This window comes from Balaenoptera physalus, assembly GCF_965194825.1.
Source record: "Balaenoptera physalus genome assembly, chromosome: 16".
NCBI classification, from domain to species: Eukaryota; Metazoa; Chordata; class Mammalia; order Artiodactyla; family Balaenopteridae; genus Balaenoptera; species Balaenoptera physalus.
Window position 1 is genome coordinate 47677781 of NC_138898.1, and position 14415 is coordinate 47692195.

Below are 14415 nucleotides of genomic sequence, written 5' to 3' on the forward strand. Positions count from 1 at the left end.
CCTGGTAAGATTTAGAATTAAAATTAGAAATGTTTACAAGAATTTTTACAAGGTTTATATACATACAAAAAGCTTGGAAGAGTATCGCCCAAATGTCAGTCATGTTGACTGCTGGACTTGTGTGTGTGTGTGGAATAATTTTAGATTTACAGAGAAGTTGCAAAGATAATGCAGAGAGTTCTTACGTACCTTTCACCCAGTTTCAGTTTCCCCTAATGGTACATTCCTCTTATCTCACATTTCTGTGGTGCATTTGTCAGAACTAAGAAACCAACACTGGACATTACTATCAACTAAACTCTAGACTTTATTTGGATTTCACCAAATTTTCCATTAATGTCCTTTTTTTGGTTCAAGGATCCAACACAGGGTCCCACCATTTCACTGAGTTGTCACGTCCCCTTTGTCTCCTCTGGTCTGTGACTGTTCTGTCTTTATTTTTATGACCTTGATGAGTGTTTTTCTCTGTTGTTAGTGCTTTGGGTGTCTTTTCTAAGAAACCACTGCCTAATTCGAGGTCACAAGGGTTTTTACCCCTGTGTTTCCTTCGCAGAGTTTGTTCAGCTCTTACATCGAGGTCCTTGACCCATTTTGGGTTACTGTTTGTACACAGTGTGAGGCAGGGATCCAACTGCATTCTTTTGCATGAGGCTGTCCAGTCGTCCCAGCATCATCTGTTGAAAATACCATTCTTTCCCCACTGAATGGTCTTGGCAACATTACTGAAAATTAACTGACCATAAATGTGAGAGTTTATTTCTGGATCATCAATTCTAGATTACATATAAATCAATATTTCATGCAGTACCACACTGTCTTAATTACTGCAGCATTTTAGTAAGTTTCAAAACTGCGAAGTGCGAGTCCTCCAACTTTTTCAAGACTGTTTTGGCTATTCTGGGTCCCCTGAATTTCCATATGAATTTTAGAGTTAGCTTGTCAATTTCTACAAAGAAACCAACTGGGTTTTGATGGGCACTGTAGTCATCACTGTGCTTTTTGATAACACGTAAAAGCAAATATGCCAGTTCATAGTTATGTCACGAAATTTCACTGGAATAACAATATGGTCCCAACTTTTCATATTAAACAATTAGAAAACTTAAAGGGACACGTTTATTTTGAACATCACATCTGAACACAGGGGTTTAGTTTGTTTAAAGACTTTATTTCTAACAGATGTTACAGCTTATAAGTCATAAAAATCATCAAAATCATCGGTGGACGTGTTATGGTTTCTAGGACGTAAGGCAGCTTCGATCTCTGAGTTACTGTCGTCAGACTCGTCCCAGAAGGCTGGAAGAGAAAACCAGACAGCTGCTCAGCATCTCTGCAGTCTGATGAGCTCGGCTTAATCAGCCGTGGCCCGCAAAGGGCCTCCTGGGGGCCCTGGGTGGTGCACCTGAGCGGACGCGCCCGGGGCGCAGGCCAGCACTGCACCCACGACTCGCTTCTGCGTGCTCCCCGTGCTGCGATGGGAACTCGTGGCGGAACACTTGCTCCTCCCTTCTGCCCAGCTCTGCACTGTAGGATGGGAATCTGTAACCTGGGCGAACATGGGGGCAGGGCGGCTGGGTGCTCTATCGGGCCCGGGAACAGCTTGCCTGACTGCTCCTCGCCGCGAGCTCCCTCTGTTCCTCAGCACAGGGACGCGGTGGAGGAACAGCAGTGAGGTCTGCGCTGAGACGAGGGCGTGGGTACACACAGTTCATTTGGGAGGTGACCCTGGGCAGGACGGGGGGTGGAGAAGGTGTTAACCAGGAGCAGGGCTGGCAGTGGACGGCTGGGGTCTGTCCTGCCGGGGCCTCAGAGAGACCTCAGAATGCTCCTCAGATGGTCCCAAAAGCCAGCAAGGAAGTGGGGTTATTTATCCACCAACTCCCACCCTTCAGTGGCTGGGGGTTGTTCTCAACCAGGCGTCGACTCCCTGGAGCTCCTGGCTCCTGGGGCCAGAGAAAACCCCCGAGTGGAGCCGCAAGCTGCCCGACGGGGAGGCTGCAGGCTCGGTCTGGAGCGCCAGGGTGTGGTGGGCCCACCGCCTGCGACACTGACCACCCCTCTGACCCCCGTATCTACAAGGCATGGCCTGCCAGCGCCGCGATGACTCCTGAGATGTGACCCCATCTAATCCTCGCCCCAACCTGGCGAGGTGAGTACAAACACCTGTTTTCCCAAGGCTGAGAGGGTAAGTACGTGGCCCGATCACGGCGGCAGAGGGTGCTCAAGCCCCAAGTCCCACCGGACCGGCTGGGGACAGGGTTTCAGAGGCAGGAGTAGAGGCGGCCCAAGCTCGGCAGGGGATACGCCACTACCAGTGTAGAAGGAGGGTGTTGAGGGATACATAGGAGCTCCCTGGGCAGAGGAAAAGGGACAGGAATGTCACAGAGAAGGAAGGGCGTGAGCGAAGGCACAGAGGTACGAGGGTGGAGCCCAGGGAAGGCTGGCTGCGGCTGGACCCACCGAGGAGAGGACGAGACCTCGGAGGAACAGGGCTGGGAGCAGGGGCTGCGCCAGACCACAAGGGGACGTTCCAGACTCTACCCTGCAGGTGGCGGGGGCGCTGGCCCTGCTTCCCCAGCAGGCAGACGTCTGGATGGGGATTCAGAAGCCAGGGCTGGGGGAGGGGTGGGGGAGGGCTACCGCAGGAGCCCTCAGGTCAGAGAAGTGGGTACCTGCGGGCAGTGGCAGTGAGGGCGGGGACAGAGGTGAGGACGTTTCATGTGGAAGACGTGGCGGGGGGCATGGGGGGGAGGCCAGGATCCCCTGCAAAGTCATACCTGCAGAGTAAATCGCTGGGCACCGTGGACCCCGGCACCCGTGTTCTCAGGAGAAGCCCCCAGTCCTCCCCCAGGAGAGCCGCAGGGCCCGTGAGCACAGGCGGGCGCCTCCGCCGCCCCCAAGGTTGCCTGACACCACGCGTCACAACCACCCTTTTAGCTAAAACACAAAATGAGAGTCTGGTCTCTGGTTATTTCTCTTACCTTTAGACTTTAAATTGGTAGTTAGTTTCTTTTTGTTTTCATGCCTGGAAAATAAAGAAAGAACCTAAGTCCTGAAAAAATAAAGACAATCAGACGAATAGTTTTACAAGGAGCGCACTAGGGAAGAAGCACACATTACTCACTGGGGGGCCAGAAGGTTTACATTTACTCCCCGAATTTTAAAAGCAAAAAGCCCTGCGGATGCTCTGGTGGGAGGGTCCCGGGCGCATTGGGCCGCACGCTGGGCGCTCACTGGGGAGGCCACCAGGGCAGGAGGCAGGCCCTGGGACATACCGAGCGGGCAAAACTCAGCGCTGCCAGCTAAGCTGAAAGCAGAGGGTCTGAGGAACAGGGAGAAGTCGGCCAGAAGGTTAAGACACTTACCTTTGTCAAGCCAGCAATACGATACTCAACTGCTTAACAAGGAGTTCAAAATTAACTGTTTGCTTAATTAAGGGTATTAACTCCTGGTAGAGAAAAACGCAAGACTCCTGTCACCCGTGTTTAGGATTCTCAAATTCTTTAAAGTTTGTCCTAAATGGTCAACGAGATATTAAAAAAGAAACAGTCACTTGTGTATGGCTTGACATTTTGATGTTTTTCTCATGCTCCTGTTGAAGGTTTCCCTCGCGTTTACATGTGCAGATTACTCCGTGCAGGCCGATTCCAGCCTTTAGGTGGGAAGAGTGCTGAGAAAAGCCAAGGACACATCGTGCAGCAGCACTGCTGCTCTCTCGGCGGGACCCTGGCCCTCCTGATGCAAGAAACCCTGGCAACACACCTCTGTCACTTTGGGTCAAGTCTGGCTAACCTATGGTTTGAAAATCTGCCTTTTGCCATAGCTGCCATAATTTACATTTGTTTTCAGTAAAACAAGCTCCATGAAGGCATAATTTTCTAGGCAGTCTGTCCTCTGTCAATGTTCCCTTTAAACTTGGTGCCTGTTTCTTTGTTTTGATTGAAATATAGTTGATGTACAATATTATATGAGTTACAGGTATACAACATGGTGATTCACAATTTTTAAAGGCTATACTCCATTTATAGTTACTGTAAAATACTGGCTGTATTCCCTGTGTTGCACAATGTATCCGTACCTCTTAATCCCTTCCCCCTGTCTCGCCCACCCCCCAGCCCCCTGCACTGGTAACCACTAGTTTGTTTCCTGTATCTAGTTTTTTTTTAAAATTTTTATTGGAGTATAGTTGATTTATAATGTTGTGTTAGTTTCTGCTGTACAGCAAGGTGAATCACGTATACATACACACATATCCACTCTTTTTTAGATTCTTCTCCCATATAGTCATTACATTACAGAGTATTGAGTAGAGCTCCCTGTGCTATACAGTAGGTCCTTATTAGTGTTCTCTATATCTGTGAGTCTGTTTCTTTTTCTATTACATTCACTAGTTTGTTGTATTTTTTAGGTTCCACATATAAGTGATATACAGCATTTGTCTTTCTCCGACTTATTTCACTTAGTGTAATACCCTCTAAGCCCACCCATGTTGTTGCAAATGACAAAATTTCATTCTTTTTTATGGCTGAGGAGTATTCTATTGTGTATATATGTACCACATCTTCTTTATCCATTGTCTGTTAATGGGCACTTAGGTTGCTCCCATACCTTAGCTGTTGTAAATAGTGCTGCTACGAACATTGGAGTGCATGTGTCTTTTCAAATAGTGTTTTCATTTCTTTCAGATACATACCCAGGAGTGGAATTGCTGGGTCATATGGTAGTTCTATTTTTAGTTTTTTGAGAGACCTCCATACTGTTTTCTACAGTGGCTGCACCAATTTACATTCCCACGAACAGTGTACAAAGGGTTCCCTTTTCTCCTTGCCAATATTTGTTATTTATGGTCTTTTTAATGATGGCCATTCTAACCGGTGTGAGGTGATACCTCATTGTGGTTTTGATTTGCATTTCTCTAATAATTAGCAATGTGGAGCATCTTTCCATGAGCTTGTTGGCCATCTCTTTGTCTTCTTCAATAAATTTGAAAAATGTCTATTCAGGTCTTCTGCCCATTTTTTAATCAGGTTGTTTTATTGATATTGAGTTGTATGAGCTGTTTATGTATTTTGGATATTAACCGCTTATCAGTCATATCATTAGCAAATATTTTCTCCCAGTCTGTAGGCTGTCTTTTCATGTTGTCAATGGTTTCCTTTGCTGTACAAAAGCTTTAAGTTTAATTAGGTCCCATTTGTTTATTTTTGCTTTTATTTCCTTTGCTTTAGGAGACAGATCCAAAAAAACATTGCTACGATTTATGTCAAAGCATGTTCTGCCTGTTTTCCGCTAGGAGTTTTATAGTATCCGGCCTTAACATTGAGGTCTTTAATCCATTTTGAGTTTATTTTTGTATATGTTAGAGAATGTTCTAATTTCATTGTTTTACATGTGGTTGTCCAGCTTTTCCAGCACCACTTGTTGAAAAGACTGGTCTTAACTCCATTGTATATTCTTGCCTCCTTTGTTATAGATTAACTGACCATAAATGTGTGGGTTTATTTCTGGGCTCTCTATTCGGTTCCATTGATCTATGTGTCTGTTTTTATGCCAGTAATGTACTGTTTGATGACTGTAGCTTTGTAGTTAGGGAGTGTGATTCCTCCAGCTCTGTTCTTCTTTCTCAAGATTGTTTTGGTTATTCGGGATCTTCTGTGTTCCCATATGAATTTCAAAATTATTTGTTCTATTTCTGTGAAAAATGCCCTTGGTATTTTGATAGGGATTGCACTGAACCTGTAGATTGCCTTGGGTAGTATGGTCATTTTAACAATATTAATTCTTCCAATTCATGAACACAGTATATCTTTCCATATGCTTGTACTGTCTTCAAATTTCTTTCATCAGTATCTTACAGTTTTCCGAGTACAGGTCTTTTATCTCCTTAGGTAGGTTTATTCCTAGGCGTTTTATAATTTTTGATGCAACGGTAAATGGGATTGTTTTCTTAATTTCTTTCTGATAGTTCATTGTTACTGTATAGAAATGCAACAGATTTCAGTATATTAATTTTATATCCTTCAACTTTACTGAATTCATTGATGCGTTCTAGTAGTTTTCTGGTGGCATCTTTAGAATTTTCTATGTATAGTACTGTGTCGTCTGCAAAGAGTGACAGTTTTACTTCTTCCTTTCCAATTTGGATTCCTTTTATTTCTTTTTCTTGTCTGATTGCTGTGGCTGGGATTTCCAATACTATGTTAAATAAAAGTGGCAAGAGTGGGCATCCTTGTCTTGTTCCTGATCTTAGAGGAAACGCTTTCAGCTTTCCTTGGTGAGTGCCTGTTTATCTGATGTGACCAACTAGTGGCCTATGCCATTTCTCCATGAAGAGTGGACGGCCCCACAGCCAGTGCTGACTGTCATGGAGGCTGCCAGTCAGGTGGCTGCTGACAGTATAAACCGGAGTCCACCTTCTGTAAGTGTGCATGCACACCCACACACACACACACAAAACACCACTGTGGGTTGTGTCTACTCTCTATCCAGCTCCCACTTCATGAGGACACCAGGCTCAGTGCGGGGTGGGTAGGCAGACATAACAATGCTGTAAAGATGGAGAGAGACTAGTTTGCCAGCTGATGTTCAAACAGTAAGAGCCACGTAGGGTTGTGGGGAGACGGCAGGAGCACCACAGGCAGGAGGCAGGCAGGAGGACTGAGAGAACAGGTGGATGATGGGGCGGGTGGTGGTGTGGCTGCAGGATCCCAGGGGAAGCAATGCACTCCCTGGACTCTACTATGAGAGCTGGAAAGGATTTCCAGGCCAGGACCAAGGCAAGGGCATAGAGGCAGGCGAGCACATGCCAGGTCCTTACAGCCTGGCCCCTGCTCTGAGCTCCACATGCATGTCCAGGGCTCACCTGCTGGCTCCACTTGGCTGCCTCCAAAGAGTCTCACGGCCAACACGCCCATCCACAACCAAACTCAAGCTCCTCCACCAAACCTGGGCCCTTCTCCTGTCTCAGCTAAGGCACCCCAAGCCTCAAGTCCCTCCCAACCCCTCGCCACTCCTCTGCCCTCCCACACCCAATCAGCCCCTAGGTCCTGCCAAGTTTACCTCCCAGCACTTCCAAGGGTCCTCACCCGTCCCCTACGCACTGCCACCGCCTGGTCGACCAAACCAGCATCTCTTGCCTGGACCTTCTAACAGCCCCCTAACTGGTGACACCACATCCACCTTGTCCCCTCTGACCCACTTTCCACTCGGCAGCAAGGGTGAGCTTTCGAAACACAGATCTGATCCCTCTGCCTCCTTGCTGAAAACTCTTCAATGCCTTCCCACTGCTTTTGGCAAAAGAACTAAATCCTAAACAGCGCCTCCAAGGTTGACGCCCAGACTTTGTTGGGCCTCCTGCTGTAGCCTCCCCATCCCCCACACCCCACCCTCGACCCCCGAGTCCTCACTGAATTTGCTACTTCACAGCCATTTCTGTTGCTGACATGTGACTGCCCTTAGGCTGTCAGCTCCACGAGAGCTGCCACCGTACCAGTTTCAGTCCCCGGGGTACCCAGTGCTCTGCACTTAGTAGGTGCTCAGTGATATGTGTAGAAGGAATAGATGAGCCTCACTAAGCATAGGGCCTTGCCTAAAGGCACGTGATCAACATTTGATGTTAGATTATTTAATTTGCATGTTTCTACTTCTATCTGAGTTCAGATCAGGTTGTTCAAGTGTCTTCCCAGAAACATGTTTCAGAACTAGACGCATGTGTTCACCCCTGAGGAAGGTGGAAAATGCTTCCAGGTGTTTCCGACGCCATCCTCACCCCTTAGGGGAAGTATTTTTCCCTTTGGGAAATCATCTCTGCTAGTCGATGTGACATTGCAGTGCAAGGTTGATTTTTCTTACACATGACTCGTAGGGTCAATATTTCTTTCTCCAGGTCACACCTAACGTCTAAAGCTAAGTCAAGGCCAAAGGGGATGGTGTGAGATCTTGGAGTAGACAGAGCCAACCTGTTTAGCTATTATCGTAAATGAGAGAGAACCCAAACCAAATGCACTTCTGAAAGCGTAAGAATGCGAGAGTTCAGGTTATAAGCCACGGGCCATGGTCCCTGTGCTCCATCAGATGTGCCTGACCTTCCCTGACAGTGTGGACGTCACACCTCCATTGTGTAAGGCAGAGGCAGCGAAGGTGAGCTGTAGAGAGCCAGTGAGTAAGTGGTTCAGGTGTTGTGGTCTCTGTCATAACTACTCTACTCCAGCTGCTGCACAGAAACAGCCACGGACAATGTGTGAACTAGCGGATGTGGCTTTGTTACAAGCAAACTTCACTCAGAGACACTGCAACTTGAATTTCATATAACTTTCAGGTATCGTGCAGTATTATTCTTCTTTGGATTTTTCCCAACCATTAAAAACCATACAACCTCTCTCAGCCTGCAGGCTGCACAGAACCAGAAGAGGCCCAGGGCCAGGGCTGCCGAGGCCTTCATGAAGCGCTGCCACCACCTGATGCCCGGCAGCAAGCCAGGGAGCCCGCCCTCCCCGGCCTGCTCGTGGGCGACTCCTGGAATCCAAGAGAGCAGAATTTTAATTTTTTCCCTAGAAGTTTACAATTAGTCTGGAGGTCCTACTTCCAAACAAACCACTTTCAGGTAAGACACCACAGATAACTGATTAGATTAAGGCGTGAGCATGCTCTGCTGGTCTCATTCACGGGACACCGTCTCTGCGCAGTGTCCCGGGAGGTGTGGCACCTCCCCCTCTGCACAGTGACCACCATGTGCCCCCCAGTGAGACGCTCCCTGTCAACATTTTGCCACACTGGCTCTGTCACATGTCTTCTCTCTCTGTCCATCAAGCCATCTCAGTTTTCGATGCTGTTTATAAATTCCCTTGCTATTGATAAGGGATTAGGACAGACAGGTAAGGACAACTCTCATCAAAATCACTTTTGCTCTCATCCTTGCTACACATAAGAAGTTATGGTCAGCTGGGGTCTTAACAGCAGGTTTTATTCTAAGCACAGCACCTAGTGAACGCCTAGGATGTGATCCTGCTGACACGGGTACTAGAGAAAGAGTCAAAAGTGTCGACTATTCATTTAATTTTTAAAATTTTAAAATTTTTATTTTGTTTTTAGTTTTGGCTGTGTCAGGTCTTAGTTGCAACATGCGGGATTTTCCGTTGCAGTGCGTGAGCTCAGTAGTCGTGGCGCGTGGGCTTAGCTGCCCCGCGGCATGTGGGATCTTTGTTCCCCGACCAGGGATTGAACCCGCGTCCCCTGCATTGGAAGGCAGATTCTTTGCCACTGGACCACCAGGGAACTCCCTCGACTATTCATTTTATATGAACAAAAGGCTAATAATATCACTAGAAATAGGCTACACGGGCAACATAAGTACAAAATTAGGTGGCAAGGATGTCTGCCAGGATTCAGGTTTGCTTTGGGGGGCCAGCAAGTAGAGACAAAAGTGAGGCATGGAAAACCTACGATTCCTAGGAGACTCATCATTAAGTCATACCAGGGCTCAGGAGGCAGCGCGCTATGTGAGGGGTGACGGAGGCTGTCGGGTGAGCACAGGGTCCCAGGGAGGTGCGCCACAGGAGCTCCTCAGAGCGGCGGGATGTTCTAATGTTAGTGACACAGACTCTCAACCTCATGGTCAGCAACATATTTTTGAAAGAAAAAAATATCTACAGCCCATTAACAAACATACCCAACTTATTGTGGCTTTGAGGCCACGTCCGTCAAGTTTGGCAATGAGCTTCTGAGGGTCCTGCCAAGAACATGGCCTATGGTGTCGGGGGTGATGAGGAAGGGCGCCAGCGGGAAGAGCCCTTGCAGTTCTAGAGTCTTATTATAAGCCTGAAAACAGTAACTAACTTATGAGAAGATGTGGTCTCTACACTCTGAATTCTGTAAGTTTAATGATTTTGACTAAGCTAAAATCAGTATTAAAATGTCTCACACAGCATCTTCAGCTAGAATTTTCCTCAAAACAGACATGTTTCTGAAAAGCACAAGGCAAAACAAAAATTCGGAAAGAAAATAAAAAATCCCAATCACTGTGCCAACAAATCCCTGTAAATCCTCAATTTTCAGTGTTAGAGGCAGACCGGTCTGAGACAGCTTTAATTTGACAAAGTCTGAGTGCCCCCTGATGGTCAACCAGGGGCCCTGCAGCAGATGCCATTTTTTAGGGGTCAACTTCTTTACTCCTTCCCTTCAGCCAATCAAGCAAAGACTGTTCTTTCGTGCTGTGTCGAAAAAATAAAGTAGGCAGGCTTATGACAAGAAACGTGGAATATTTAGGAAGCTGCTACTTTGGTAGAATTTAAGGAAAATGTAGGTTTGCTAAACCAGAGACAGAGACTGGGGCTTTTATACCAGAACATAAAGGACTTCCAGGAAAACCTCACTTTTATTTCTCTGGACTACTGGTTCCTTGTGATTCACCTTATCATCCCAGGGGAAGCGGCCCAGGATCAGGCAAGAAGAGACAGGACGGCCCCACCGGAGCAGCAGCTGCCGCCTGGTGCCCTCCGCTGGCCACTCCCATGGCTGCAGGGCTGGCACCAAATGCCACCAGCGGCCCTGCCAGGGTGCGGTGGCTGGGTGACTTCTGCTACCTTTTCCCCAGGCAATTATGTTGCAAGCACACATCTTTTTCTTTCGGTAAAATGTTATCTCAATCCAAGCAGTAAACCGCAGTTACATGGCAGGCGGTTAAAATACGCTCTCTGTTGAATAAATGGATCCGGGAGAGTGAAAACGGCTTCCTGGGGAAGGTGGGGCGAGACAGTGTTTGCGGAGGAGAGGAAGCTCTGGCATGCACCTCTCAACAAAAGGGAACAAGTGGTCTTTACTCAGAGAACAGCTTCCTATTAGGACTCACTCCTTCGTACATTATGCCTTTCATCCCCACTCAACCACAAAATGATTTTGCTGAGGCAAATACAATGGTAGAAAAAGATTTACACTGAAAGAATCTTTAATAATAAACTGTTGCCGATCTGCCTACTTGCCCGTGATTTATAATACAATAAACATCGGATTCTATTACGGCTCATGCACTGAAGCCGCTGCTCTGGAAAACGGAATATGAAAGCACGGGGACCCCACCACCATCACAATGAAATGAGCATGGATAAATGTGCTAAGAGTATCTCTTTGCATCTTTTATAGCTTGTGTGTATTAATCTGTAACGCTTATTAAGAAAGTCATTGCTATGCAAAGCAGCACCCAATCCCTTTCTCTGGCTTTTCAACAGAGTGCACTGTTTAGCCAATAGGACGGACCCTCTGGTCCTCATTCTGCATTCATCACAGGCAACATTTGCACAATGTATCTCTCAAAGGCGGCTGAAAGGAAGGCCTTAATACTCATGTAAACAACTGCAAACCAATTACTTAATGAATCAGGCCCACACATAATGAGGTGCAGACAAAGAGCTATAAATGCATTTTTGCGCCCAAGCCACTGCTTTAAAGTAAAATCCCTCAGCTGTAGTTTGGGCTTAACTAGCACATCATAATTATTGTCTCTAGGACATCAGAGGAAGCCTTTTTTTTTTTTTTTTTTTAAGGTCCAGCAGGGTCTTTTTTTTTTTTTTTTGAGGTTGCTCATCAGCTCACTGACAAAATAGAGCAAAGAAGAATTTTTAAAAGTGCTACAGCAGTACTGCACTGTTAACGTTTATTCTCAAGTACTGGGTTTCGAGACCACTTGTAAAAGCAATAAAGCACGAGGAGTGACTGCAGTAAGTGGGATCCTTAAATGTAAGCCTCTAAGAAATTTCAGAGAATCCAGGCACAAACAGCAAGCCCCGGGCTCTCAAAAGCCTAAGGCGGCGTATGAACACCAAACCCAGCACAAGAACAAGCCGTGGCAAACAGCGCACCAAACCCACACACTCCATGCCCAGAACTTTCATCTCTGGATTATTATCAACTGTTGAGAACCAAGGGTTCCTTGAAGGCCTCTTTTCTTTTTTTTTCCGTAAAGGGGATGATGTGATTACTTATAATTTAGGAAATTAATTTCATGCAGAAACGACAGTAATAACAAAAGGCTCCTGCCTAAAATTGAAAGGGAAAGGAGTTTGATTTTATAATGAAATACAGATGCAAGATATGAAATGTCAAATGATCAGACTGAGAAAATGTTCTACAGAATCCGACTGCTTTCTAAATGTGTTTAAACATTACCCCAAGAATATATATATATATACACACACACATATATATATAAATAACAGTTTAAGAAGAATTGGTTTTTTTAGTGCCTCTAAAATATAAAGAAAATAAACACTTCTAACAATCTTGAAAACCTAAAGGGATGTATTATTAAGCCAAATGGTGACATTAAACCCTAAAAACTACCTGTAGAATTTATTATCTTTTAAAATTTCTTTCAGGAGACCTAGAACTTGAATTTATAATATAATCATAAAAATATAATACTTTTAACACTCTTCCTGTCCCATAATTCATTATCTCTCACTTCCTTCAAAAACAGAGATGAAAGATATTAAAGATAATAATTTCTAAAAATTAAATGAGTGATTCCCTAAAATTGAACACACCAGGTTTCTAAAAGTAAGAACTTAATATCAGAAAACCAATCTCATTTAAATATATCCCAGGTCCTAAAAATACTGTAGTGTTTTTCAAAATAGAAATGAAAATGAGATTTTTTTTTTTTTACTGTAAAAATACCACAATTCTGAACAAATAATTTTATCTTACGGGACATTACAAACGTAAAGTTCCTGTTTTAAAATTTCATCAGGGCGAGCAGTTAATTCGAATGTAATGCAATCATCTACAGGACATCTTTTGAGGGGAAATGTTATTACAAAAGGCAAACTTGTGTTGTTTTAAATGCTATTTAGCCCAAAGCTGAAAGGTAGGTATGTCATCAGACAACTGCTTCTACTCCCATCCACAAATTCTTCCTAAGTGACTCAATGCCATTGCACGATTAGTATTTTATGTTGATGACAAATCTAGCACACAACTCACTTATCACTGCTCCAAAAACTTACAAGGAGTGCTACAGTTTAACAAATGTGAAAAGATAAATTTTCACATTTGAAAATAAGCAAGAAAGTATCAGAAAGGGAAAGAATAGTCCAGCCCAAATACTAGGTAAAAAAGAGGAATACAAAAACAAATATCCAGCAATTGCTTGTATATATCTCCACGTCTCAGAAAGAAGAAACAGGCCACTTTATTTCTTTTAAGGCCTGGCTCTTTCTCTCTGCCCTCTCCGACACCCTCCATTGTGTGGTTTCTAAGCAGCCCTACTGCGAGCAGCTGTAGACGCTAATTTGTGGTTCACTGAGGTGTCAATTGAGTCTTAAACCAAGGAAACAACAGCTGCAAAACAATACTTGGCTCTGGTGCAAATATTTTCAAAGGTAGACTAAAGTTTCCACTGTCATTTCAGATAAACAAAAACCCAAACCATAACCTTCCATCAAGTCACAGAGCAAAATCATCTGCAGCCAGAGTTTAATTCCCTGAGGAGTGACATTTCTCGTCTTGCTGCCGCTATTCAGAAAGGCTTGCACGACTTTACCTTGACAAAGGACTGCCTTCGCTAGACGAAAAACTCGCTTCTGAAGAGATCTTGTGAGTTGTCTTTGTCTTGAATGTACCGCTGCCAATATTCAAACCTGTGACAAGCACATGCGTGGAGAGTGAGCGTGGCCATCGCAGTGAAACCAACATCAACAGAGGAAGAGCTGTCCCCAGAAAGCGAGGGGCTTCTGAGGCAGGGAATGACACGGAAAGGAAGGGGGCGGCTTCCCGTGACAGTTACACAGAGTGCGTAAAAAGTAAAGTCATTCAAAGAGCACCATTTTAAATGGCCATGATGCGTGTGTGAGCACATGGGTCTCCACCGTGGCACTAAGCTCTGGATAATTCGAGTTGCTATAACACGTGGGCAGCGCTGGCTCACCGAGCTAATGGGAACTGGGAACCAGTCTCAGAAGCAACTGACAGCTCTGGATGACATTACTGCCCACCCGCCTTTAAGCCCCTCTGCCAAATCCTCTCTTTTTCCCTCTCGCGGAGGAGAATGAACGTCCACTGAAAACCATCGAGGCTACTCCTTAACTAGCCTGAAAAGGCTGATGGGGAAGATGCACAGTCCACCCCCTTTCCCTGGAGCCTGGGGAACCAGACCACTCCACAGTGCTCCCAGCTTGCAGGGCGATCCCTGACCTCTGCCTCCTGGGCGTCCTCACCTTGGACGTTTCTGCTACAAGTCTGATTCTTAACTGGCAGTCAAACAAGATTGCGGATAGAGGGTGCATAAGCATCGCCTTGAAAGGCACTTGCTGCATTCCTAACCTGTAACCTGCGTGCCTGCTCATAACCTCTGAGGCAAAGTGGTTCTCTTAACAATGTGTCTATGTTCAGCCCCTAGAGGGTCTGCACCCGCTTAACGGGACC

The 14415-nt window shown here is 45.6% G+C and overlaps 1 protein-coding gene across 1 annotated transcript in view; it reads right to left on the reverse strand.

Moving 5' to 3' along the window:
* Window positions 1–1147: 1147 nt before the first annotated feature.
* Window positions 1148–14415, reverse strand: part of KIZ (kizuna centrosomal protein) — a 108896-nt gene continuing 95628 nt past the window's right edge. The window contains exons 12-14 of the mRNA XM_082431744.1: window positions 13535–13631; window positions 2982–3025; window positions 1148–1296 (exon numbers count right to left, since the gene is read on the reverse strand). Of these exons, the coding sequence (XP_082287870.1) occupies window positions 1190–1296; window positions 2982–3025; window positions 13535–13631 (248 nt within the window). The 3' untranslated portion in view covers window positions 1148–1189. The remainder of the gene's footprint in view (window positions 1297–2981; window positions 3026–13534; window positions 13632–14415) is intronic.